Source organism: Cinclus cinclus, chromosome 3, assembly GCF_963662255.1.
Source record: "Cinclus cinclus chromosome 3, bCinCin1.1, whole genome shotgun sequence".
Classification (NCBI taxonomy): domain Eukaryota; kingdom Metazoa; phylum Chordata; class Aves; order Passeriformes; family Cinclidae; genus Cinclus; species Cinclus cinclus.
The window spans coordinates 6,124,646-6,151,682 of NC_085048.1; the positions used below are offsets into that span (position 1 = coordinate 6,124,646).

The 27,037-nt window shown below is 41.3% G+C and overlaps 2 protein-coding genes across 3 annotated transcripts in view; both read left to right on the top strand.

Annotated features, from left to right (window-relative positions):
• CD2AP (CD2 associated protein) overlaps positions 1-6,202 on the top strand; it is a 75,123-nt gene extending 68,921 nt beyond the window's left edge. For both annotated transcript variants that reach the window (XM_062489653.1, XM_062489652.1), the window contains 5 exons: positions 1,653-1,765; positions 2,620-2,706; positions 3,314-3,498; positions 4,215-4,278; positions 5,443-6,202. In XM_062489653.1, the coding sequence (XP_062345637.1) occupies positions 1,653-1,765; positions 2,620-2,706; positions 3,314-3,498; positions 4,215-4,278; positions 5,443-5,484 (491 nt within the window). In that variant the 3' untranslated portion in view covers positions 5,485-6,202. The remainder of the gene's footprint in view (positions 1-1,652; positions 1,766-2,619; positions 2,707-3,313; positions 3,499-4,214; positions 4,279-5,442) is intronic.
• Positions 6,203-12,975: 6,773 nt separating this feature from the next.
• On the top strand, positions 12,976-18,701 carry ADGRF4 (adhesion G protein-coupled receptor F4). Its single transcript, XM_062489654.1, has 7 exons — positions 12,976-13,553; positions 13,936-13,972; positions 14,114-14,274; positions 15,270-15,551; positions 16,255-17,619; positions 18,488-18,529; positions 18,609-18,701. Exons 1-7 carry the CDS (start codon positions 13,476-13,478, stop codon positions 18,699-18,701), a joined length of 2,058 nt encoding a protein of 685 aa, XP_062345638.1. The 5' UTR covers positions 12,976-13,475.
• Positions 18,702-27,037: the final 8,336 nt, after the last annotated feature.

Below are 27,037 nucleotides of genomic sequence, written 5' to 3' on the forward strand. Positions count from 1 at the left end.
AGGGGCTTGAATAGGGTGATCTTTAGGGTCCCTTCCAACCTGAACCACCCTGGGACTACTAATAATTGAGTAAAGACCATGAAGATGACCTCGTGGTCACTGTTGCTTGCAGAGTATTAAATGAAATATTGGCACAGACTAGAGCAGAAATCCCTTCTCATTTATTTCTCCCTCATCCTCTTTTCCGTCAGCTGCTTGCCATTTATCACTCTTCTGTTTCTTCCTTCTTTGTTTTTTTTTTTTTTTCTCCCCCGCTTGTTTAATTGCAGGTGTGATTGCATGTTTGCAAAAGACTGCCTTGACATTCTCTTGAGTAGAAGTAAAAAGCAGCAAAACTGATGGTAACACTGCTGTAAAGGAATGGGTGAGGAAGTAGGTCTGATGAGGGCTGTCCTAAGGAGCTGAATGCTCTAAGGTCTTCAAGGATATTAATGTGGAGAACACATTTAAATCAGTTAAAACATTCAGTGGAAAACTCTGTACCTACAGGTATAAATTAGCTTTGACAATGTGTGAATAAACTTGCATCAATCAGATGATTTTAAGATATCCAGACACTGAAGGAGCATGAATGATCTGGCTCAGTACCCAAGGCTTTTTTCTTATCTGACCTTTAATGAGAACATAGGAAAAGAGATATTGTATATTCTGTTTGCTAAATCACAATGTTAAAAATAATCAAACCCAAAATCTTGGATATTGTTTATGGTGCCTGTGGTAAATACTGTGTGGCATTTTAGTTACAGTCTGTAAAATAAGTGATGAATTTGGGTTGCAAATGATATATAATAACTGTAATCTTATGTCAGTGCTTAAATACAAAACACCACTCAGTCTTATTAAAACATCTGTTGCCAGGTAAGTATATTTATTTTTGTGGAGAAGGCTAAATCCTGTTGTTACTTAGGTGAAATACTTATGTTACTAAGAATAGTTGTGGTCAGTTCTTCCTATTAGGAACTTTTTTCCTGAGGTTGCCTGTTCCCAGAGGATGTAAAGTTGGTCTAGGAGAGTTTACCTAGAGGTGTGAGCATAAAGAGACTAATGAGCAAAGAGATCTGTGTGGTTGAATAAAGTATGAGTAGAGTTTTCAAGTATTTTATTAACGACTTTATGAAGTTGTATATTATCTTTAGATACTGAACATGAAAAAACTACTGCACAGACATAGGTGCAGTTAATGTTTTGTTAATTTTCACCATTGTGTGGAGTACGCCAGTATGTTCTTCACCATTTTTGCTTTTTTTTTGTCTTAGTCACAAAACTTATATTTTCATGCTTTACATGCAAGTTCAGTGACAAGAAAATATGCTCTTAAGTAGTTGAATATGGCAGAAAAAGTAATAAATTTATTTTTCTGCAGGCGCTGCCATGTTGCTAGAGCATTTCTTCTGTTCACACAAGTTAACTGGAATTTAAGTCCTAGTTGAACTAAATCTTATTTTTTCAAGGGGGAAAATACAGTTTGTATACAGATATGTCAAAGTCATGCAGTTGTTTCAGATACCTCCTGTTGTATATGCTGAAAATCCTCGAAACAATAAGAATTCTAATAATTCTTTTTTTGTGCCTCAAGTTTAAAAAAAGTGATAAAAAGAACACAGCAAAACTTTCTGGTCTTGATGGTGGTCTCTGTTTTCATCTTTTTGTAGATCTGTTAAGCTTTGATGTAATAGCTACCTCAGATAATCTGTCACACCCGACTGCGAACCGGCCCAAGATGCCTGGTAGGAGGCTGCCTTCCCGTTTCAATAGCAGTAGTCCTGTGAGTATTGTGGGGGTGTTCTCCTAGTAGGGAACTAAAAACTGGCTTCCCAGCCAACAGGAGTGCCCTGGGGAACAGTCCTGTAAGCCATTTTTCTGAGAGTAAAATGCTGCAAGGGTTCAGTTCCTGTAGGTTTTGTGTGTGGGGACATCCATTCCCAGCAGGAAGATGAATGTAAGAGAAACAGCTGGAACTGTGTTGCAGCTGAAGGAGTGTTCCTGTTCCATGGGTTGTTGCTACAGGAAATGCTTGGCTCTTCTGGTCTCACTGGTGAAATAGATCTTCTACATACACACAGATCTGAGAGTGTCTTTAGTGACTTTGACAATTGGTCACTATAAATTGGTAATTTAATGCTGCTGTAATGTGGGGTTTCTGATCTCATTGCTGATGTGAGGTTGGCAGACAATGAGATGCAGAGTCTCTGAAATCAGTTTTTTCCACTGGATGTTGCATAGTTAGGCATGCCAGTTACCATCTACAGTTCCTGCCCATTTGTGTTTTGTGGAAGCACCTACAGGTTCCCAAAAGCATCACACACTTAAGTATTGCAAATATGCATGAAAATCCTGCCCAAGATTCCTGTGTTTGATTTAAGTTCAGCTGAATGTAGAGAAGGGAAGTTCTGACTGTCAGGGACAGAAAAGTCTGCTAGTGTAGCAGTTTAAGTTTAGTTACATGGTTTTCCCCTTTACTATTGCATTTTTAGAAACATGTGAAAGCTTTAGCTTTTTTAAAATTTACTCTATTTATTTACTTTTAAGTTTTGTTGGGGTTTTTTTTGTTTTGTTTTGTGTTACTTTTTTTTTTTTTAATTCTGAAAACCTTTTCATTCCTTATGAATGGTTTACCAGGCAAGTCAAAATGTGGGTCCAGAAAAAATTTTGAAGGTGCAGAAAGAAGAAGAAAGTGCCAAACCAAAGCCAGTTGAAACAAAGAAGGTATGATGCTACCAAGGAGTCAGAGGAGTACCAGGCAGCTTGCTGTTCTGCTCATCCTGTTTGCATTTCCAATCCAGGTTCACGCAGCCATCTGAATGCCAGTGCTTATATTTTAAGTACAAGTGAGCTGAGTCGTTTAGTATAAAGTTCATAGTAAGATATTTAGTATTGAAGTTCACTTATACTTACAAAGCGTGTGAGTTCTGATGAGAACTGCTGTATCAGGTAGTGTTTCCCAAATAAGTTCCATATCTGCTCAGCCTCCAGTTTCCTGGCAGACAGAACAACTGAGCAGATCAGCAAAGTGCACAAAAGCTTCTTTATAATGATCCAGTGGGTTCCATTAAGTCACTTTTTTTTTAAAGTGTAGAGGACTGCAGTGTAAGTACTTTTTTTAGTGACTACAGGAACCTCAGGTAGATCCTTAATTAAGAGCTGTATAACTATTTCATGTACCCCAGGAATCCATTCAAACTGGACATTGTTTTTTACCTTTTAGTTAGAAAATTAAGGGAACTTTACCTCCTATCCTGGTACAACCTGTGTGATGTAAGTGTTCAGTTCATAAAGATTTCACTTCTTACCTTTCTGCTGATTTATTTTTTAGCCATCTTCATTCAGCCCACCGATTCCACCTTCATCTCAGAGACCAAGTTCTGTCATACTCGACTTTCTACCTGGAGATCCCCAACCTAAAGGAGAAGCAGATGATGAAAAAAATTCTGTGGAAGAGCTCAGGACTCAGATTAATGATTTAATTGGTTTAGTAGATGCACTGAAGAAAGAGCATGGGTAAATATTTCCTTTGTCAATATGTGAAGGGTTATATAGACATCTTATAAATGTCTTCAATGGCAGACTTTAAAATTAGAAAACTGTTCTGTGCTAATAACATATTAATACATAAATTTAGTTATTTTCTATTGAAATTGATCCTACTAAATGTCCTAAATACATACAAATTTGATGTGAGAGTATTTTGGAATTTGTATACATTTTTTCCCTCCTAGTTTGCACTCCTGCATCCATTACATCTTTTTGAAAACAGTTCTTAAACAGTTTGTGCTTTCATTGTAAGGAAAAGTAGTTAATTTTTTGTGGTAATGACATAAGTACATGTGCTGGTCTTGTGTAACAATGTGCACAAGTATTTGCAGTATCAACATGGCTGGTAGGAGCTTGATATTCTAAGTAGTTTATTCTCGGTGTAGAAATAGCCAGGTTATTTTAGCTTGAATTCAACTTTAAATATTTAATAACAGCACAAACTTTTAAGTAGCCTTCTTAAAATTGGGATTAAAAATTAGGGATAGGTGAATAGCTGCAGGTAAGAAGTGTTGAGTGATGGCAAAACCTCGTGGTCCAACAGATGTAACAATTCACTGGTGGGCACGTGCCTTGTGAATCCCACTCCTAAAATTTAAACAAGACCTGTGCATCCTGTCCTTGGTTATGTGAAGTTTCTTTTTCCCCTTTTTAATTTCTGTTTCTCTCTTAACTATTATTAGGAGAGAACTGGAAAAACTAAAGAAGGATTTGGAAGAAGAGAAGCTGATGCGAAGCAGTCTGGAGGTAATGTGATCACTTTGGGAGGGCATGGGGAGTTTAAAGGTGTGTAGGCTTTGTTCTGGGATTTGATGTCACAGGAAAGTCTTGCCAAACCTGTTCAGTTCCCTTTGTGTTGCTGTTTTATTTTGTGATTGAATGAATGCCTCATGAGGCATTTGGATGTATAGAGAAGATCTAAGTTCAGCTTTCATTTTCTGGAATATTATTTGGAACAATCAGTGTGGGGGGTTGGGGTGGGAGTTCAGTCTAGCATTGCTGGATTCTGCTCTTTGCTAGAAATATGTCCAACTGGACAAGTTCCAAGAGATACAGCTAATACTTTGCATTTATAAGATTGAAAGACCTATTTAATTTAGGTAAAATAAAACAGGGCAAAAGTAAACTTCGCTAAATTTTTGAATTGTTTAAATAGTAAGTGTGGGTGATTTGCCAAAAGAAAAGAATGCATCTGAAAAATTTCCTTATGAATGAACACCACTCCTCAATTTACTGATTAAGAATGTACCTGCAGTACAATATGATGCCATTAATTAGTTAATAGGATAAGCTCATTGTAAAAAGTAATTTTGGTCTGGTACAAAAGGGTATTTTATTTGTGCAATAGTATATTTTGTTGTCTACAAAGCTGCTTGAAACACATGAGAGAAACTTCTGGTGAGTTTCTCTTTAATGTGACTCTAAAGCAATCTATGAAGATACCTTAAATATGCAGTGGAGATGAAGAGAATGTAACACCAGGTGTCCTCTATCCATTTCAAGAAATACAAATTAATCCAGGCAGTGTTTTGCATGCAAGGCTGTTTTAAGAGGTTACTCTCAGGTGATGGTGCAGCATTACATGGGGACACCTTAGGTGATTCCATAAACCAGCTTTGACTTCTTTTTGCAGAGAGAGTTTATCCAGATAAACAGATTTATAAAACACATTTTTTTTAATTTAAAAAAATTGTATCAGAACTGTAGTTAAAATTTTAATTATTTTAAATTCCTGTTCATTTAGCAATATAGTGGTACAAAACCAACTGTAAATACTGAGCTGTCAAATGCTTATATGGTGCAATACTTAAGTGTCTCTGAAATATAAAGGTTATAACTTTGGTGAAAGCTTTGAAGACTTTAGAGCTACTTTAATACTGACTTTCTTTTCAAAATGTCTTTTTTTTTCAGCTTGAAGTAGAAAAATTGAAGAAAGCAGTGATGTCTACATGAGACAGCTATGGACTCAATGTTTTTAACTCACCAGGAATTCAAAGCTGAACACAAGGAGAACTGACTCTTATTTCATTATAGTGGATGCTGGTGTTCTACAGTTTTAAAGAAAAAATATAGTAAAAAAAAAAAAAAAGGAATATAGTCTTATATTCAGAGAGATAAGGAAACAAAAAAGAATAATGGTGTAATTTTTTTTGCCAATATAAAAGAGGCCTTATTTCTTACTGTGCTGGAATTGCAGACCTTATTTCTTTGGTTTGCTTGAAAATACTACTGAATCTGTATAGAAAGGAGAGGGAATTCTTCATAGATTTTTATTGAATACCTGTAGCTTAATTTTTAAAGAGATCTATACTATAAATAGGGTGATCTGTCTTTGCAACTAATCTGTAAAATAGTCTGTTGGAAGGGATGGAATAACTGTATCGTAATTGTAGTCACTACTTTTCCCCTACATGCAAAAGGGAATATATGGTATTTGTATAATTTTGGCAGTCCTACCCAGGGTTATGCTGTTGTGCCTGTCTGCAGTGAGAATATTAATACTATGCTGTTAATAAGTTGAGTAATGAGATAGGAATTTGATAGTGCAATGAAGCAGGTGAAACTCCTATGCATTGTAGAAAGATTGAATGATCTAATCCATGTAGTTCACCAGAACGGTTTGTCACTTGCACTATTGGATTATAAAGGGATTTAAGACTGAATCATGTAATCATGACAAAATTAACTGTTGAACCACAAAATGCAAGGAATACAGAAACAAAGCGAGAGTCCAGTCTTAACCTGTTGTGCCTAAAATATTGCAGTATACAGCATGAAAAAGTAAACCTTAAGTCACAGCATCTGTACTTCTGTGTTTCTGAAATCATTGGTCTTTCTAGTGGTTCAAGTATGCATCTTGATCTGTTTTTACAATAGTCAGGTTTTGTTAATAATATAGCTCCAAATAAATCCCTTTGGGAACTTTGATACTCTCAAAAGCTCTCAATATTTATATATTTATGCCATAAACTTTCTCAGTATATTGCGTACCTCTAAACTTAGTAGCATCTTTGTATTTTAATGAGTGATTTGAACAATTGCTTTAACATCATTGTACTGTTGCCCAAGATGGTGTTGTTACTTTATAGAAAAAAAGGTGAGATCTTGTGGGTTACCTTTATCTTTAACCCCTGGGTGCAAAACTTGCACCAGAATAATACACAAATAATATGCAAAATGATGGGAGACAATGGTATTTATTGCTGTTTGTCTGATTAAAGAATTAAAAAACATACAGCTTTAGAAAGCTAGTCAAAATCATTAGTTCTGTTAATCAGCTCATCTCCTTTAGATCTGCTGTAATTTAACAGACAAAAACGTGCCACATAATTTGGCAACTTCACCAATACAAGAAAGTTATTAAGCTTCTCTTCATGGGAGTACTCATAAATATAGTAAGCATTCAGTATGCCACTTGTTCAAGTGACATGAAAGTGTTACTTCTTGAGAGCAATCCCACACTGGGATTCTTCCACAGTTGATGTGTCATAAAATACAAAACGTCAAAAAGTCATTTGGGGAATGTTTGTCCATTACGGATTCAAATAGTTCATGAAATCTCATTGAAATCTGATCAATACATGGTGCAGGTATTGAGTAATAAATGCTAGTCAAATTGCTAGTAAGCTGATTGACTCTTAATGCTTTTAACCTTGACTTGCCCAAGTGCATCACAAATGAATTGAGGAATCATGTGCTTCTTGTCAGACACTGAACTCTTGCCTGGAATTCATGCCTGTAAAGCGAGTGATGAAAAACAAGAATTCAGCCTAATGCAGCACCCTATTTTGTTATACAAGCTCTTCACTGTGATTGGAGCACGAAACAAATCTTGGAAGGGGGTTGTTCTGCAGAAATTGTGCCTGTGTGTAAGCTGGCAGAGGATGAACAGAACAAGACAATCAGTTAAAGCCACAAACGAAAGGTGTTTGTTATTTAATGGCCTTTGTTCGCTATAGCAATAAATGACCCAAGTGCAATGACTTGATTTAATAAACCCTCCTTTAAAAGTCGCTGCTATGAGTATTTGTAGCCATAAGGAAATTGCCCTGATGTGTGTCTGTCTTGTCTTCAGCTAATGTTACGTCCTACAGTGGAGGGGGAGAAGGTAATAGTTTTGGAGACATTCCACAGTACAAGTTCCTAAGAGCAGTGTGCTTCACTGACTTGTCTACCGGTGCTGTAAAATGATGCATGCTATCTAAACCCAGCAAATAAAATGAGTATAAAAACCACTTCAGGTGTCTGCTCAGTTCTGTTCAGGAGTGTTCTGTATTAAAATTTAATACAAATGAAATTAATTTGCCATTAAATTCTTTGCAAGGAGGATTATAGGGAATGGAAGCAAAGTATTTATAATAGTCCCCCTTTAAAGATTTCAGATGTTTGCTCACTGGGATGCTCTGGCTCCTCACCATCAGGGTGGCTTAGGATCCAAACAGTTGGAAAGCTCAGTTTTGCTTTGCAAACATAACTGGGAATCTTCAACTTCTCGGGATCTATCCATTCCCCCCTTTTATTTTTTTTAACTCTTGGCCCATATTGCACTGACCTAACTTCATCCTCAGGCTTTAAGATCCCTGCTGCCACTCAGTAACATGGATAAATGCATGTTTGAATCTCATATTAAGTAATAGTGAAGAACTGAAGACTGAGGGTATGGGCATGTTTAATAGGGATGTGGAAGAGGGAAAATGCACATAAAGAACAAAACAGCAGAAGGGCATTTTTAAACTGCCAGGTTTTCATTCAATGCTAAGATTCTCTAAAAATATTTTGGTACCACACAAGTTAAAGTTAAAAAAGCAAAATTACAGGTCTACTTACTTGATTTTTTTTTCCCCACAAAGATGAATTTTTTTCATTAATATTTATGGAAGTAAAGTTCTGATGGAAACCTGTGACTATTGCCGGGTTTGAATTGTATAGCAAAATATCTGTGGAACTTTTAAATAAATACCTTGTATCCATTAAGTTAGCACAAGTCTGTGGTTAACTCTTTCCAAAGGAAATGGTAAACCCAGGTTTACACAGCTGCCATTCGGCTGCTGTAAGTTACCTGAGATGTTTGTTATCTCTGAGAAAGCAAGTGGTGACCACAGCATCGAAGCAGCTGGTTGCAGATGCTGTTTAATTGGATTTTGCAAGAGCTGAGAGGACAAACCCCTCCCTGTATGTGCCTGAGGAAGGCAAACAACCCCAACTAGCTTGTCAATCATGAGACTGATGATGCTGGGGTCAGGGTTTGAAGTGCCCTTTTTGTTGGGAGTCATGGTTTCAGTCTCTTTCCAAGGCCCCTGGGAGCCAAGATTCACACAGCTTCCTTCTGGGAGAAGTGTGTGGGTGTCTGAGGACTGCAGGATGCTGGAATTTGCATCATTCAGAGAACTTTTGATGTTAAGGAGGTGTTGAGAATCAAGGGTCATTCAGTTTCGCCATCACAGTGAAGGTTCAGGGAGTTTATAGAAGCACAGCTCCAGGTGATGTGGGCAAGAAGGCTTTTGAAACATGTCCATACCTTACTTGACATGATACTGTTTTTAGCCTTCCTTACTTTAAAGTATTTTTTTTAAAATTTATTCCTATCTGGTGTTGTACCAAGTACAAGAAATTTAACCTTCCCAGGTGGGTTGTGTTGGCTGTGTTTGATTGTGCCTGGCTAAATTCCTACTTGGTCTTGATGTGAGGCTGGCTATATCAAAGCAGAACAGTAAATAATACCTATCTTCAGATTAAAACTGGAGCTACACCTGTGACTGAGGACTGGCTGGAGTTGTGACAGCAGACAAAATGAGAGGAAACCCCATAAGCTCCTGACTAACACACTGCAGGAATGTAGGAAACAAAATTAGTGACCAGAGCTCTTCCAAGTCAGTCCTGTGTGAAGGACTGTTAGGAAATGCTCTTCTGTACTGATAAGCTACAGATTTGCTGTAAATTTCTGGCTTTTGGAAATCTGGCTCTTGGAGGTGAGGTGATGTTTAGAGAGCCAACAGTGACCATGGCACAAGGTTCAGCAGATAACTGTCACCCTTTATGATGGGGTAGCCCTGAAGGAAAGGGCTATTATTATTATTTGCCCATTGAGCTTTTTAGCTGCACAAGGTTCTGTCAGAAGCATGCCCTTGCATTAATGAAGAATAATGCATTAGCTTGACCAGATTTTGATCACTAATGTTTTGAGGTCTTTAAGAGATTGTTGTTCAGAGAAGTTGTGGATGCTCCATCCCTAGAAGTGTTCAAGAACAGTTTGGTGGGGGCTTGAAACAACCTGGGACAGTGGAAGGTATCCCTGGCCTTGGTAGGGGGTTGGAACTGGATGGCCTTTAAGGTCTCTTCCAACCCAAACCATTCCATAATTCTATGAAATACAGGAGAGCAGAAGCTGCTGCCTGCACCTGGAGGAAGGGCACCAACCCCACAAGGTGTGACTCATGCCTGTGGACTCCCGGCAGAGGTGGCAATCTGGCAGATTTGTGGGCGTGTTTGTAAGGTGTTTTGTCATTTTGCAGTGCGATACCTTCATCTGCAGGTTCCTCAGCCTTAATCCAGTCAGGCAAGAAAAGAAGCAGCTGCTGGACAACATTATTTCTTCATGGGAAAACTCCAAATTAATTGAAGCACCCAGGCAGGGCTGGGTAAGACTGAGAGTGAGACTGGGGCAGGATGGCAGCAGATGAGTGGTTAGACAGTCACACCTGAGACCTTGGGGATCCCTGGCTGGGTTAACTTTGGTCACAGTATTCCCCAGACTTCTGAAAACGGTGAGTGCTTCCACAGAACATCATTATTCCAGAGCTACTGGTGAGTTATCAGTGGTCTGTGAAATTTATTCATTCATAATCTAAAATGCATTTAATTGCTAAGGCTGTCTTTACTTTGCACTTCTTTCCTGAGTTTTATATTCTCTTTATATCTGTGAAAATAATTAGATATCTTAATTAACCTCTTGTTGTTGTTGTTGTGGTTGTTGTTTTGTAATTGGTCTCTAATCAGTGTTGCCAGTTTTAGGAAAACTTGGAGTTTTCTTGTGGCTATGTATAAAGATTACTGTCCTCTTAGAACCTGCTTCACTTAAAGCTGTACTTTCCAGCTATGATTCCTTTAAAAATACAACTTACACTGTTCTGAAGAATTAAGAGCTTTACTTTTTATCCTTAGATGACCATGTGGACATTAAAGTCTCCTGCTGCAGCCATAATTTGCTTGGTAGCAATGGCAGGTTACCATGTTATGGTGGTTTATTGAGTTTTAAGCAAGCCATGTGGCCATTCAAGCCCTAAAACCAATAGACTAGGTTCTGTAATAATGGGTTTAATACTTCTAATAGGTGTTAAGGTTGTGAGTTAGTAGTGTTTGGGAAAATATATGTCTCTAGCAAATTATTGCAAGGTTGGTATAAATCTTGATTTTGTAAAAACTGTGCTTGTAATTTCTTTGTGCAGAGCACCTTTCCCTGTAAACTTAACCGTAGTTTGTTTTCTGAAGTGGTGGAGAGTGGAGAGAGGTGACTCCAGATAATGGAAGGGCCCTTTGGCCGGAGGCTTTGGGTCCAGCACAGCAGGGTGTAAATCCCATTGCTGCCATTGTGCGTTTGGACAGATCCCTCTGTTTGCTGTGTCCACGTGGGGCCAGATTGCTGTGCAGTGCATCCTGCCAGTAGTTAGAATCAAGAATATGCTTGGGGTAGAGTAGTATTTGCAAAATACTTCAGTTGCACACCAAGAGGAGTCAGAGTAAGGGATTTGAATGTAAGGCCATGAGCATTAACCAACATAAGGATTACTTTTTAAATTAATGATCAGTTTTTAATTTTTTTTTTGCTGTTTTAAGAGACTCTTTGCTCTCTTGTAACCACTGCCCATCCCCTCTCTCCTTGCTCTTTCCCTTCTGTTGAGGGCTTTGATATGAACTGGAGAAGGAGGATCCTCTGCTAGTGACAATCTCCTGAGCTGGGTGTGGAAGTCTCCCCTTACTAGAAAGTCCTTTTCACATGAGAGGGTATTGACACCTCAGCTGCTCATGTACCTGTGTCCTGGTACATGGATGGAGCAGAAACCTCCAGGAGTGTTGTGCTTACAGCTTCTTACAAAGGCAGAGATCATTGGTAGCAGTTTATGTTAAGACATAAATCATCCTCTCTTTGTCTATGCTTTCATGTGGCCCAGTGTCACTCACCCATGTTTTTTCCTAAAGTAACAGTGTCTTGCTGCTGTCTTGCTTGTTTTGCCCCAAGTTCCTTGGCAGGTAGCTGCAGTGCTGGGACTGGGTGGTTTCCAAGATGAGTCAAACAATGCAGCCAGGCAAGCTCAGTGTTTCACTGCTGGCAGGGTCCGGTGTCTCGGTGAGCCTGAGATACTTGAGATGTCCCAGATTTCTGCCTCATCAGAGGTAACAGCCCTAGGTGGAGTTGCACCCATGACCAAACACAAAATGAATGTGAATTAATTAATGGTGAGACACGATGAGCTCAAGGATTCCAAGCTGTGAAATGGAATTAGGGCTACGAGCTCACAATAAACATTTAATGACTGCAGAAATCAGAAAAGAATTTGGTGCAGCCTTTCACCCCAAACCTGTAGGTGTTTCCCAGCCACCTCCTGTTGTTTGGCAATATTTATCTGAATATTCTGCTTCACTTCTCTTGATCCATTTTATTTCCTTAGAAGAGCTAGTGGCTGCTAGCTTTTAACCCAGAAAATGCTCTTCATATTAACAGCTGAATTCAGGGGCTGGCATGAGGTTCTCCTTAAGAGTTACCTTAGAAATTCAGTGCATTAGTTGAACTCTTATTGTAATTCTATGATTAAGTAATAAACCTACAACTCTAAAAACATAGCACGGTGGAGAAACATCACAGGTGAAAGGGGCAGCCAGCAGTGTGTCTGGGCCTTTGATGCTGTCAGATGGGAGAGCCTGGAGCCTCTGGATGAGAAAACATCTCTGCTCTCCCAGTGCAGGACCCCTTCTGCTTCTGATCAGCATCATCTGGGCTGATGAGTACATGTCAGGGGAGAACTGAGGTGCTCCTCTCAAGGCATGGTAATTTGATGAGGTTTTTCATGTTGCCTTCTCTTGAGTTCCAGCTGTAGTCCTGTTCTGCCATTGAGCATTTGCTTCTTGCTTTTGTGGTTTAGCTCACTGACTTCTACGCATTATATTTCTGATTTTTAAAAAAATTAAATTAATCTACTTATACTTGTGGTGATATAAGATCAGTGTCTCAACTCTTCTGAACCCACAGCAGCTGTTTCTTTTGCCTTGGACAAGTCTGGCATCTAATAATCGTATTTGATGTATCACATGTATTTGATGTTATTTTTCCTTCATTCCCTTTGCTGGATTATTTTCCTCTAACAAATATGCCTGTAACAAGTTGCATCCCAGGATGTTTAGCTTTTATTAAGGACTGTGGGAAACCTCATGGAGGGAATAGAGGACTGAATCCTCTGCAAAGGAAATAATAACTCTTCACTCTGGCCCTTGTTTATCACATTTTGATTTCTGGCCCCTGAGTGCCCACATTTCCTACTCACATGGCAGGAACTGCCCAAGAGAGCAGAGCATTGAAACCAGTGGAGATGAGAATGTCTTAAATCACTTCAAAAGGGACCCGCAGGCTGAACTGCTTTAATAAGCTCTCCAGCTCGCAGTTTCCAGTAAATTATTAATGCAGTAATCTTGAGTGCTCAACAGATTTTTGCATTTTTTGTTTGGTTTTTTTTTTTCCTTTTTAAGAAAGGGTTCACAAGTCATTCTCAGTAAAGGTAATTAATTATGAATGCTTGAAAATCACCTTGCAAGCCCAGTAAGGACAGTCTCTGGCATAGCTTTAGCTAGTTTTTTACTAGTAAGTAACCAGAGTGTGTTCAAAAAGTGGAAACAGAGATGTCTAAACTTCGTCAATATCTTTCTTCTAGGAGGAGATCAGCAAATGAGTGGTGATGGATGTGAGGGTGATCCAAAGCCTGCTCCTTTGGGCTTCACACTTCCTCCTGGCTGTGCCACACAGCACTCCCAGGGTAAGTTTCACTAAACCAGTCTGCTCAAATCCCCATCAAGTGACCTTGGACACTTCCAGGGATGGGGCAGCCACAACTTCTCTGGACAGCCTGTGCCAGTGTCTCACCAAGCTCATCATAAACAGCTTCATCATCTTAAATCCTGTGTATGAGCTCAGAGTGTCACTTCAGTAGCAGGGTCCAACTGAAGGCTTCATATGTAGAGACAGACTTGAAGTAGAGAGCTCTCAGTTGGTCTGGATGAGCAAAGGGCACAAGCTCTGCATTCTGGACCTCAAAAGGACTATTTTCCTCTTGAAACCCTTTCTGGTTTATACCAAGGAGTCATCTTTTTACTTATTTATGTAAACATGCACTCTACTTTCCACTTCTTATTTTTCAGGTTCTCAGTAACGCATCAAAGACTGGTGATGAGCAAGGTACAGTGACTAACTAGGTGCCTTGGTTAATGCCTTGTGAGGTGTTATCGCCTACCAATACTTTACACCCCTGATACTCACATCACACATTGTGTATGCTGTCTTCACCTTGTAACTGTGTCTGCCTGGCTTATTTTCCAGATGCCTGTATAAATCTCATTCCTTGCCAAGATAATGGAGCAATTTGTATTCAGCCTTGCTCTCCCTCCTTCCACGGGGAGACAAGTTTTGTCTGTGAAGACAGAAAGTGGCAGATGTTGTCAGATGCTTGTGCAAGCCTGGATGTTCAGTCCCTTTTTCAGGTGAGGATGCTACTGTACACCTACTTTAGCCTGTGCCTGTAACTTCTTTCAAAGACAGACCCTCCTTCCATGTGCTTTCAGACTTGGGCAAAGGGAGATGGGATCCTAAAACACAGAATACTTTGGTAACAGGCTCTGACTTCATGAAATCAAAGAATTGTTTAGGTTGGAAAAGGCCTCTAAGATCATTGAGTGAAACCATTATCCCAGCACCACCATTCCACTGCTGAACCACTTCCTCAAGTGCCACCTCCACACTTGTTTTGAGCATGTTCAGGGACTGTGATACCCCACTTTCCTGAACAGCCTGTTCTAATACCTGACCACACTTTCAGAAATTTTTCCTAATATCTAAACCTCCCTTGTTGTGACTGGAGACCATGGCTTCTTGTCCTGTCACTTATTACCTGTGAGAAGAGCCTGACCCCCGACTCATTTTTACCTCATTTCAGGTAGATGTAAAGAGTGATAAGGTCCCTCCTTGAGCCTCCTGTTCTCCAGGATGAACATTCTCAGATCCCTCAGCCACTCCTCACTACACTTTGCTCTAGTTCTTTTGCAATCTTAAATCAGGTGATAAGAAATAAATTTGGGAGATTCTTGTGTGGAAATGATTAATAAATGAAGTTGCCTTGTTCACTTGACTGGTGTTCCTCGTGTGGATCTAAACCAAGATAAGAACACAGTTGGATGAAACTGAGGAAAAAAAACAACACCAGTGTGTGTAATAATCAGGTTATTTGTGACAAATTCTCCTCAGCTGCAAGATCATTATTCAAGTTACTTCAGCAATGAGACACTGCATTTAGCTCTTGTCCCTTCCTTCATGTGTGTAGTATAATCATGATATTCTTGTCAGGTGGGCTTTTGTCCTGGGCTTCAGTCCATCTGGCACCTTCTCTGCACACCCAGCACTGCATCTCTTGCCTGGTTGTAACTGTGCCTTCATTTTCATTCTTTTCAGTAATTGTCTCAAATCTATTTCCTCCCTCCAGAGGATATCCCAAAGTGAACTCTTCCCATGCTCTGGAGGACACAGTGGTGGTGCTGGAGAACATCTTCCTTTTGTAGGAGGAGGAAAGCTGGGGCATGGGAAACCTGGAGATGGAGCAAAACATTTTGGTGCTGGGAATAATAGCTGCCAAGCTGATTTTTCATGCATCATCCCAGATATCCTGTCTTCACCAGCCATCCCAGGAAACATTGCTGATATAGTGAAATTGCTAAAGAAGATTTCCCTGCTGCTATCAGAGAATGTCACTAGAGGAAAAATGCAGGTATTTACTTTTATTGACTTTGGGGGATGCTTCTGAGCTTTACAGCATATCCACAAGTATTTTCTCCTTATGGCCACTGTGTAGTGAAGTGGTGGCTGCAAGCTACATTGAGATCACCTGGAAAGAGTTTCCAGAATGGGATATTTTGTTGTCAGAGAAACTTTTTGGCTTATTCATGTGAGATGAAAGTAGACTGTGGAATTAAATTTCTTTAAAAGCAAAGGTTTTCAGGAACTGCTGTTATAGACATGGGATAAGTACAAGGAAGAATTAATTTCTAAAGTATGACACTGTAGGGAAGGCAGCCTTGGAGGTGCTGACCTGCAGCTGCGCTGTCATGTGTTGTACAGCAACAGCTGAGATCTTTCCCTGATGAACTCAGAAATCAGAGAGGGTGGTAAACATCAGACCTGCACTGTGGGACAACATCTGGAAGAGAACTAGGCTGTCCTTTTTGCTATACATTTATTTCTCCGATCACCCTTTGATGTAGGATATGAAGAGGATAGGACAATTCTAGTAATGAAATGTTTGGGTTTGACTCAGATGGATCATGGGAACATATTCACTGTCAAAGGGATTATTCCTTCTATAGAAATCACTTATTAATTAAATGAGCCTTTTTAGAGGCACTGCCAGGATAGTAATATTTGGTTTCTTCTAACATAAAACAAATAAATTCAATTTTGCTTCTTTGTTTCAGAGCTACAGCAGAATAGCAAACCATATTCTAAACAGCTCCATAATTTCCAACTGGGCTTTTGTAAAGGACAGAAATGCTGGTTCAATATTACTGGACTCGGTGAATGTATTTGCTGGGAAACTTCTTCTGAGAAATGGGTCAGAGAGTATCCAGGAGCCCTTTATTGCTACCAAAGGCTACAGCATACACAGAAACGCTTCAGAAAAGAGCTTTGACTTCTCCATGGAGCTCAATGGCACAGGCAACATAACTGGGCACGTGCTGATTCCAGAAGACGAGCTTCTGAGGTTACCCAGGGCTTCCAAAGCCATCAGCGTCGCATTCCCAACACTCGGAGCCATCCTGGAGACCAACCAGCCGGACCCCGCTTTTGTGAACGGCATGGTGCTGTCGGTGTCCCTGCCAGAGGAGCTCCAGAACATTGTGCTCACCTTTGAGAAGCTGAACAAGCTGGAGCAGGCGGGGGCTCAGTGCGTGGGGTGGCACTCGGCCGAGCGGCGCTGGGACCCCGGGGCGTGCGAGCTGCGCGCTCACACCGTCACCGCCGTGGTTTGCGTTTGCGCCCACCGGCGCCGCGCCTACCGATCCTTCTCCATCCTGATGGCCCCGGCCGCGCCGCGCAGCCCGGTGCTGGATTACATCACACGGGTGGGCCTGGGCCTGTCCGTTCTCAGCCTGGTCCTCTGCCTTGTCATCGAGGCTGTGGTCTGGCACCACGTCACGAAAACCGAAATAACCTACATGCGTCACTTCTGCTTGGTCAACATTGCCACATCGCTTCTTGTTGCTGATGTGCTGTTCATCCTGGCAGCCATTGTGCACAATACAGCCCTGAACTACCAGCTGTGTGTGGCAGCCACCTTTTTCCTTCACTTTTTCTATCTTGCCCTGTTTTTTTGGATGTTTACCCTGGGCCTTTTGATTCTCTATGGATTATTATTAATCTTTTTTAAGGTAACAAGATTTGTATTCCTAGCTGTAGCATTCTCTATTGGGTATGGATGTCCCTTGGTCATATCTGTTCTCACTGTTGCTATTACTGAACCAAAAAATGGGTATTTAAGGAGTGGAGCCTGCTGGCTCAATTGGTATGAGACAAAAGCCCTTTTGGCTTTTGTCGTACCTGCCCTGAGCATCATCGTTATGAATCTCATTGTGGTGGTCGTGGTTGTGGTAAAGACTGGGAGATCCTCAGTTGGAGAAGGCTGCAAGTCACAAGATTTGAGCAGCATGATACGAGTCAGCAAAAATGTTGCCCTTCTGACACCTCTGCTGGGCCTCACCTGGGGGTTTGGATTAGCAACAATCATCGACAGCCGCTCTCTGGCCTTCCACATCGTGTTTGCACTGCTGAACGCCTTCCAGGTAAACTCTGGGAGTAGCGTGTGTGCTCTGACCTTGAGCCTGGCATAAAGGTACAGATCAAAGAGGGGCTGGCAGCAGGTGTTGTGCATGAAAAGTAAGAGCTCAGCTTTCCCTTCCACTCGGTGCTTTCCCACGGTACCCGCACGAGGCATCCCGGGTTGGTGTTTTAGGTGGAGATGGGTCATGGAACAAACTGATCTGGTTTGAAGGGGGATGAAGAATTAATCCCATAATTAATTTCTCTTAAATGTAAAATACACCAGTTAATGTCCATAACCGCAAAGATGTCTGATCCTTATTGATTAACAATTGCACAGAAAATTCTCCCTTCCAGTGAAGATGACACTGGTGCAGGTTTCCCAGAGAAACTGTGGATGCCTCATCCCCAGGAATGTTCAAGACCAGGCTGGATGGGGCTCTGAGCAACATGGTGTAGTGGAAGGTGTCCCTGCCCATGGCAGAGTGTTGGAACTGGATGTCCTTTAAGGTCAATTCCTACCCAAACCATTCCATTCCATGACTGATTCCATGGTTTTAAATCACCAGCATAAACACCCGGTGTTACCTGATGCACTGCTGCACACCCAGTCTGCCTTAGCTCTTCTTGGCTCAGGCTGCACTGAGTGGGCTCAGAAAGCCCTGGTTTGTTACTCATCAGCCCAGTTCATAGTCAGAATTAACACAGGTTATATCCATCCTGATGTTCCCAGAGAGCCTGTATGACCTGTGTGGATAAACCCATTTTGTCCATTGCTGTTACCTGAATCACAGGTGATGAGATCTCTCCCTAATGAAAAGACATCTAGAAACACTGAAGAAATATCATGTGGTTATGCTTATTTTGTTAACTGATTTTGTAATTTCTTAGGGATTCTTCATCCTGTTGTTTGGCACACTTCTGGACAGAAAGGTACTTATTCTGGATTATATGCACATTTTCTACACCTTAAGAAACTGGTCCCTTTAATGTTTTTTATTTAAATCTACAGACAAGAGAAGCCTTAAGAATGAACTGCCTTTCATCAAGGCGGAAGTGGGGTCTAGAAAAGGTAAAGTTGATTTATTTTCCTGTTAATGGCTAATTTATGAATTTACAAACCTTATTTGTATGTTGGAAGAATAGGACCATCCATTACATCTTACACTGTGTAACATTTTTCAAAAGTAAATTCTTGCTGAAGGACATACAGGTATCTCAAAAGTCTGCTCAGGATATTAAGCTTCTAAATATCAGAAGTGGCAATCGATAGATTTTTGTGACTCCTACATAGCCTACTGCTGTGGTTACAAAGTTAAAAGTAGTATTTTAATGTAATGTCTTCACCTGCCGATGTCAAAGCCCTTTAGGCAAACAGTCCCAGTAATTTTTTTGCCCTGTACGTGAATTAGATTTACTTTAGGGTCACTGAATAAGGAAGGAATGTAATTAGGAATTGGAATTCCCAATATAATGACCTGTTTGCTGCCTTCACAAAAATATGGATCTGTATGCCAGCAGGGCTGTTTTAGGATGTCAGAGGATTGTTCTGTTTTCAACTGAGGGATGGAAACCACTCAGAGCCCAGCCAGTGTGCTTGATCCTAATTGATGTGCACTCATGAGAGCTTGAGGTTCTTTTAAATATCAGAACAATTCATTAAAAGCAGCGTTTCATCCTTAAGGAAACAAACCATGTTTTAGCATTTTCCTACAAAAACTTTGGCAGAATTGAAGTGTTGACGTCACTGAGTTGGTGTTTCCTGCCTCTACTGGAAAACTTTTGTCTGTTGTCCTTAAATTTCTTCTGGTACCAAGGCTTTAGTAGTTTCACACAATATTTTTAAAAGGGAGTGCCCTTTAGGTGTCTCAAGAATTACCTGCAGTGTTTTTGTTGTCTTGCCAAAAGAGACTTTGTCAGTTTGGACATGGGAAAAATAATTTCTTTGCTTTTTTTCCAGTCTATTACTCAGTTATGATCCTTGTGTTGAAAGCTGCAGAGGGTCTTCCAGTGACAGTGTATTCAAATGTATATGGCTTGTGAGGGGAAAACAGAGGGGTTAAGGCAGCTATTCCTCTCCTCTGAAACCAGCATTTGGGTCATTTGGGGCAGGAGAGACTGTGTAACTTTGAGATTACGATTCTTTTATAGGTCCAGGAAGATCCAGTAAAGATGTTGCACAACTTGCCTGGCATTAGGTCAGGATTGAAAGTCTGAAAGTTAAAATTCTCTCAAGACACCATCAGTATAATAGGCTGGAAACAACAGATGGAAGTGTCACTACTCCCATGACTCAGCAACATTTTATAAAAATATTGAGTGATCTCACTGGGCAAAACTTGATGTGGAAACCATGGCTGTGTATACCTAGGAATTTGGGTCAATGTTGTCACTCACCTGGGTGGAAGAAACCACTTGTAGGTGTTTACTGTGGCATAACAGAGGGGAAAGATGTGAGTCATCCACTTTTGTAAACTTGGATGTAAACATGGAGTTTGATTCGTTAGAGCTGGAGAAGTTTGTCACACCTGAGATGATTGTTTTAAAAAAAAGTCTTGTTGCAGAGAGCTTCAGAATCGTAGGATTGTTTATGTTGGAAAAGACCTCTGAGGTCGAGTCCAACCATGAAACCAGCACTGCCAAGCCCACCACTAAATCCTGTCCCCAAGGGTCACACCTATGTGACTTTTAAATACCTACAGGGATGGTGACTCCACTACTGCCCTGGGCAGCTTGTTCTAATGGTTGATGACTCTTTTGGTGAAGGAATTATTCCTAATATCCAATCTAAATTCCCCTGGCACAAATTGAGGCCATTTCCTTTTGTCCTGTTGCTTGTTACATGAGAAAAGAACCTGATCCCCCTTGGCTGTCCCCTCCACAAGGTTCCCCCTGAGCCTCCTTTTCTCCAGGCTGAGCCCCTTTCCCAGCTCCCTCAGCTGCTCCCTTGTGCTCCAGCCCCTTCCCCAGCTCCGTTCCCTTCCCTGGACACGCTCCAGCCCCTCAACGTCCTTCCTGAACTGAGGGGCCCAAAATGGGACAGGGTATCCAGGGATTCAATGGTCAATGTAAAACTCTGGAAGGGTTATGCAGACTCTTGCATCAGATCTCTGAGTTTCCCCAGACCTGCAGGAGCCTTTCCTGTGGGTCACATTTTAAGGTGACCATCTTGTGGTGTTTCTCACAGGATGCTGAGGCACCTCCTGTTTGAAATGGACCTTCCACCTTCTCAGATGATTCTTGTAGTCTGACCTGATTGTTTTCCCTCCTAGTCCTAGCTGTGGACTGTTGTCTTCAGTGGATCTGACCAGCGAGAAGAAAAGGAGCACTTCTTGCAGAGAGGTGCTGGTTTGAGGGGAGCTGAAGAGCCTGGCCAGCTCAGAGCATGGACAGCACTGTCTGGGAGCACAGCCACAGGAAGCATCATGAAAACCTGAAGAGAAAAGGCCCTGAACCTGCTGTCAGGAGCAGGAACCATCAGTGTTGCTGCAGCCCTTGGAGGAAACATGCTGAAACATAAAGCTTGTTCCTCACCTTTGTGAAAACTTCTGTGAGGAGAGTTCGTCCTTGTTTGCCATTTCAGGGCTTCAATTTCTTTCTTACTTTTTTTTTTTTTTTTTTTTTTTTTTTTTTTTTTGTCAGTGCAATAAGGAGCTGTACAGTATGTGGAACTGTTCTAAAATTATTTAATTTTTCATGTGATGTAGAGATGTTGAGCATTATCTTGCTGATTTTGGCTGTCTTTTGAACAAAACTGATTCTATTTGTTGCTACTGTATTCATAATTTCCATTTGTCCTGCCAGGGTGATGGACAGCTCTGTTTCTGCATTGCAGTCATTCTCTCCCTCCCAATATTTCTTGTCTCCATCTCAGTATTTGTGTGTGAGATGAATTGTACAAAGCTCTTTTCTGACCTGTCAGGACAGAATTTTTATTCTTTTTCCTGTCCTGCAAGACAATGACAGAGATGAACAAGAAAGAGGATGCTGCAAATATTCAGTTTCCCCCTTTAGATGTGGGAAAGCAAGCAGAGCTAATCAAATGGATGGACATGTCCTGTGCAATGTCCTATCAAAGGAGATTGTTTCTCCATGTGAGATGGGTTGTCTTGTTTGATTAGAAAATCTGTGCTTGCTCTGAGAAACCCTTTCTAATGAAGGCTTTGATAGATATATTAATGACTCTTGTCAGGATAAATTGATGGTTTCAAATAAAAATAAAGTTGAAATTTTGTCATTGTTTCTAACAAGTGGTACTTATCCTTCTCTACCAAAAATGTAGATAAATGCCCTGTAGTATTACCTAAAGTCATAAATCACTTAAACCCATGTGGCTTCAAATACATTTGAAATATAGAAGATTTAAGCAAAGTAACACAGTTTAATGTCATCAACAAACTTTTATTGAAGAGGGAGAAAAATGCCCTGGCATTGGAAAAACCCACAGCCAGATGTTCTGGTGGGAGAAGTTGAGGAGGGTCTGGAGGGCAGAGCTGTGCCTGGGCCGTGGGGTATTTCTTGTCCTCAGGACTCTGTTGCTTCCTTTCCTCTCTTCTTTTCTCATAGACTTTGATCTTGTTACAGGAGTCCATCCCTGCTGCTTTCACACAGCCCATCTGCATGTTGCAGAGTTTTATACAAATGGAGGTAAAATTGGGTCTGTGTGCTGCTGTAACAAATTTTAAAAGACCGTTATCCCAGGGTCTGCTTCTTGGTGTCATTTTATTAATGAAGTGATTGGATTTTTTAATAGCACCTGATAAATTTAAGCAAATTGCCACAGCCCAGCACCTGCCCTCCTCTCACATGTGTGTATGTTAAACCAGTCTGTTGAAAAGTAGAATTTATAGATGGTCTTGGATGAGGCTTCCTTTATTATACAGAATCCTTCCAGAATCCCAGGAAATTCAGCAGGAGTCTTGGCCCAGCTAAAGCACCATGAAAGGAATCAGTTTCATCTGCTGTTTATCAAAGGGTATTTGAAGCATGGTGTTTATTTGCAGCACCTAGCACATATCAGTGTTTTCCTCTGTGTTTTATGGACATTTAGGTATTTAAAAATAACAGGGGTGGGGTAGCTTTGCAGACAACCAGTTTATGGTCCAGGATAAAGAGGAGCACTGAAATTCTATTTTTAATAGCCCAAACTTAAACTGTGCAGGAGCATTTCATTAATAAATATATTTGAGGGGTGAAGGTTGTAACTGTCCTTCGTGGGCTATAAACTAGTATTTCTCAAAATTCCATGGGCTGAGAACCCACCTTTAATTGCAGCTGAGTAGAGGGAATCACCAGAGCTGGAATTCTGCCAGTTTCACAAATTATCTGTGTAGCAACAACTTAATAATATCAGGGTTGTGTGGGACAGTTGGACTCCTTGATGTGCAGGATTTTGACTGGAACTGTTCCACCCTGGCTGCCAAAGTGGTGACAATTAAAAGCTCCAGTGCCCACCTTGCCAAGGGGTCACAACTCACTGCACATCCCATTCCTTGCCACAGGCTTACAGCCCTGGCTCTGTGGCTGAGCACGTGGCTACACAAACGGAGTCTCTAGGGCCATGTCCTTCCAAAGTTAAGCCTCATTTCAGGGGGAAAGCACAGTTTGGGACATGCAGCTCTATTTCACCTCCTGCCCCACAGTGAGGATGCTCCTAAAATCCCTGGTGGATGTGCTCCCAGGAAAGGGCCCCTTGGGAACACTGTCTCCTCTGGCTCATTTCAGTGGTTTTGTTTAAGCCAACAGCATGATGGGAATATATTTTTAGCACAGAATTCTGTGAATGTCATCAGGTCAAAATTCTAAACTTTATAACTGTATATAAACTTTATAAACAAACTATATAAACCTTATAATAAACCGTATTCCCCTTCCCTGCCCCCCCAGGTCAGATGTCCTGTTTGTATCCTGCAGGCAGGGCAAGGCTGAATATGTTTCTAGCATACCCTGTACTATAAAGCAGATTGTTTTTGTTTTCATCCTCTCAAGGGGGGTGCAATCAATATCAAATTGATACTGGTGCATGGGAAGTTCCAGCTGAACTTGAGGAAGACCTTTCTGTGCAGTGATGAGCAATGAACAGCTCAGAGAGCGTGTGGGGTCTCCCTCACTGGAGATATTCCAGAACCATCTGGACACAATCCTGTGCAACATCCTCTGGGATGATGCTTGAGCAGGAATGTTGGATCAGATGACCCCACTGTGGTCCCATCCAACCTGACCCTTTCAGTGATTCTCTAAATGCCATTGGAGTTGTGTAGAATTTTAACTTCCCTGAGAGATTTTAATGCAGCAAAATCTTTCCTTGGTTTTTCCCTGAGCACTGTGGTTGGAGGTGTCTTTCTTCAGTAACTTCCTTCTGGACACAACAGAGAAACCTTTCTAATGGTGTAAAGCTTGTGAACATGTTTACATGCCATCTGTGTTTCAGATCAGATGTGGCTGGACACTGTGTGTTCCTTCAGGCCCCTCAGTTTCCTGTTGTATCTAACCCAGCCTGGCTCCAGTGACACCCTGGGGCTGCTTTGGGAAAAGGTGCATGTCCTTTCTGATCTGACAAAAGTAGTTCATCTGTCACTAATTACTGCAGCCCTGTGCTAAGGCCGTTCTTTTTCACAACTGGAAAACATAATCTGAGGTCTATTTATTTACTTGACTGCAGCCAGTCAATGGAATGGCACTTTTATTTGCTCAGCAGTGCTAAGCTTGAAAGGCTCTGTGCTCTCTTGCTGACTTAAGCATCAATCTTTAATTATAGCTTTTCAACCCGCATCTAAGACGTATGCATACCCTTTGGGTACTTTTGTTTCAGGTTGAGACCAGTAATAAATCATCTCTGGGCTATTTGAGGATTAAGTGTTGGACAATGGATTGATTAGCAAGATAATTCCAACCCTTGGGCAGTGCAAGTTGAGTTTTATAATGTGATTCCTATTCATGCTGCAGCATATCTGGGCAGGGAACAGGCAGACTGTTGCAATTTCTGGGGTGTTGGAAGATGGAGCTACGTTTAGCTTGAGTTTGGCTTTAAATACCCTTGTTTAAGAAAGGTAAGTTAATAGAGAAGTGAGTGTTTTGTGAAGCAGTGAGTTTTCCTTACCCTGGTGTTGCTAAACAGGCTTCCAGTAAACACCAATTACTGGGCTCTGTGCAGTGGTGCAAAGGCAGATCCCCAGTTGTGGAATGGTCCCTGGTGGCCTGAACACTTGATCCCTGTCCCAGGCTGTCCTTCCCACTGCAGTATTGATACCAGCAGCCAGCTGGGAATTTCTGGGGTTAGAGGTGGCCATCTCCAGGCACAGGACTCTGGAAAAGGAAGCTGGGGCACTTCTTTCAGTATACCTGCACTGATGCCAACCTTTTTAATGCACTCTGCAGCTCATTATTAGTGTATTTGGCCCACATCCTTGCTCTTAGACTGTTCATCTTCCAGAAATGCCCCACTGATGTCAATATTTCATGCTGATGTTTTGTGTTTCAAAGGAGCAGAACTGGGCTTTGGGTACCCCTGGCCTGTTTAAATCCCATCAGATCCCTCACCTTGCCCTGTGCCTTTCTGCAGTTTCCACAGAAATGATCCATTATTTCCTGGGTAATGACAGTTGCTCATGCAATCCTTGTTTCTGCCATGCTGCAGCTGAAAATCTCCCACCTGGCTGAGATGGTTGGGTTGGGAGCCCTGGGACAGCCTGGATTTCTCCTGCATTATTACAAAATGTTATCTTAATCCCTGCTCATTGCAGAGAGCCTGGGGGATTCATCTGTGCAGCTGGAGAGGTGCAGCAGAAATCCCCTGGTTATCTGCTGCAGTACTATGGGGCAGAGCAGGATAGGGCAGTGGAACAGGGGATTTTGACTTCTTTATCAATAAACTGTAAAGCTCTTGCAGTGTAATGTGTGTCAGGCTCTGTCAAAAGATCTATTGAAGACAAGACTTGAAGGCTGACTTTGAAGTGTGCAGATTAGCATTAAAATTCCTTTTAAAACGAACTGCCAAGCCCTAAGTGTCTTGAAAATGTCTGCTTTTGGGCAAAGGCTCGCTGATACTTTTTTAAAGCTTTTATATTCTAAGCCAGAAGTAACTGCTGAGATTAACCAGAGCCTTCTCTTCTCTTCTCTTCTCTTCTCTTCTCTTCTCTTCTCTTCTCTTCTCTTCTCTTCTCTTCTCTTCTCTTCTCTTCTCTTCTCTTCTCTTCTCTTCTCTTCTCTTCTCTTCTCTTCTCTTCTCTTCTCTTCTCTTCTCTTCTCTTCTCTTCTCTTCTCTTCTCTTCTCTTCTCTTCTCTCTCTCTCCTCTCCTCTCCTCTCCTCTCCTCTCCTCTCCTCTCCTCTCCTCTCCTCTCCTCTCCTCTCCTCTCCTCTCCTCTCCTCTCCTCTCCTCTCCTCTCCTCTCCTCTCCTCTCCTCTCCTCTCCTCTCCTCTCCTCTCCTCTCCTCTCCTCTCCTCTCCTCTCCTCTCCTCTCCTCATGTGATCAAACCACCTTTCAAGCTTCTTTTGATAGATTGACCTGTCTTTTCCCTTTCAGAAGAGGAGTTGTTGTATTGAATTTGTATTGATTTCCATTTTTGGTAGCAGACAGAACAATTAATTTAGTACACAAATGCACCCATCAGGTTACGAGCTGTGTTAAAGTAATAGGAATTTGGGTCTTCTTCCTGTTATGTGTGTATGTGAAAATCAGAGGGGAAAGGAGAGTTCTCCCAGGAGATTTGGAGTGCTGCAGTTCTTTGGCAGCAGCAGAAGGCAGCCCCTATAGAGGATGTGATAAACACTGTAGGGTGTTTATGAGGAATAAACATGGAAAATGTGATACTCCTAATGCAAATGTGTTTCCTTTCTTCTAAAGGAATGATTCCTGTATTGCTGGTTAAAATCTTAAATTAGAACCACAGAATGGTTTAGGTTGGAAGGGACCTTAAAGGTAATTTAATTCCAACCTCCCCGCCGTGGGCAGGGACACCATCCACTATCCCAGGTTGCTCCAAGCCCCATCCAGCCTGGCCTGGAACAGTTCCAGGGATGGGGCAGCCGCAGCTCATCTGTGAAACTTCTTCCTGTGTCTCAGTACCCTCACAATAAATATTTCCTTCCTAATATCCAATCTAATTTTTCCCTCTTTCAGTTTGTACCCATTATTCCTTGTCCTACCATCGCAGCTCCTGGAAAAGAGGTCTCCACACAACCTTCCCTTCTTGCAGAATTATTGTTAGTTAATAATTTTGTGTCGTTCTGGTTGTGCTGCTTCTGATGGAAGGTGACTGAAAGACACCAATTCTATGAGTTTTGAGGAAGCTTTTGCCTCTGGGGAGGGTCAGTCTGTGTCAGGTTGCACATCTCTGCAGCAGCTTTTGGATGAAGTTTATGATTTTGTTTTCTGTCACAACAGGTTTCTCAGTGCAATTGTTTTTTTAGTAAGAAATTGTAATGGTAGAAAGTGGGAGAT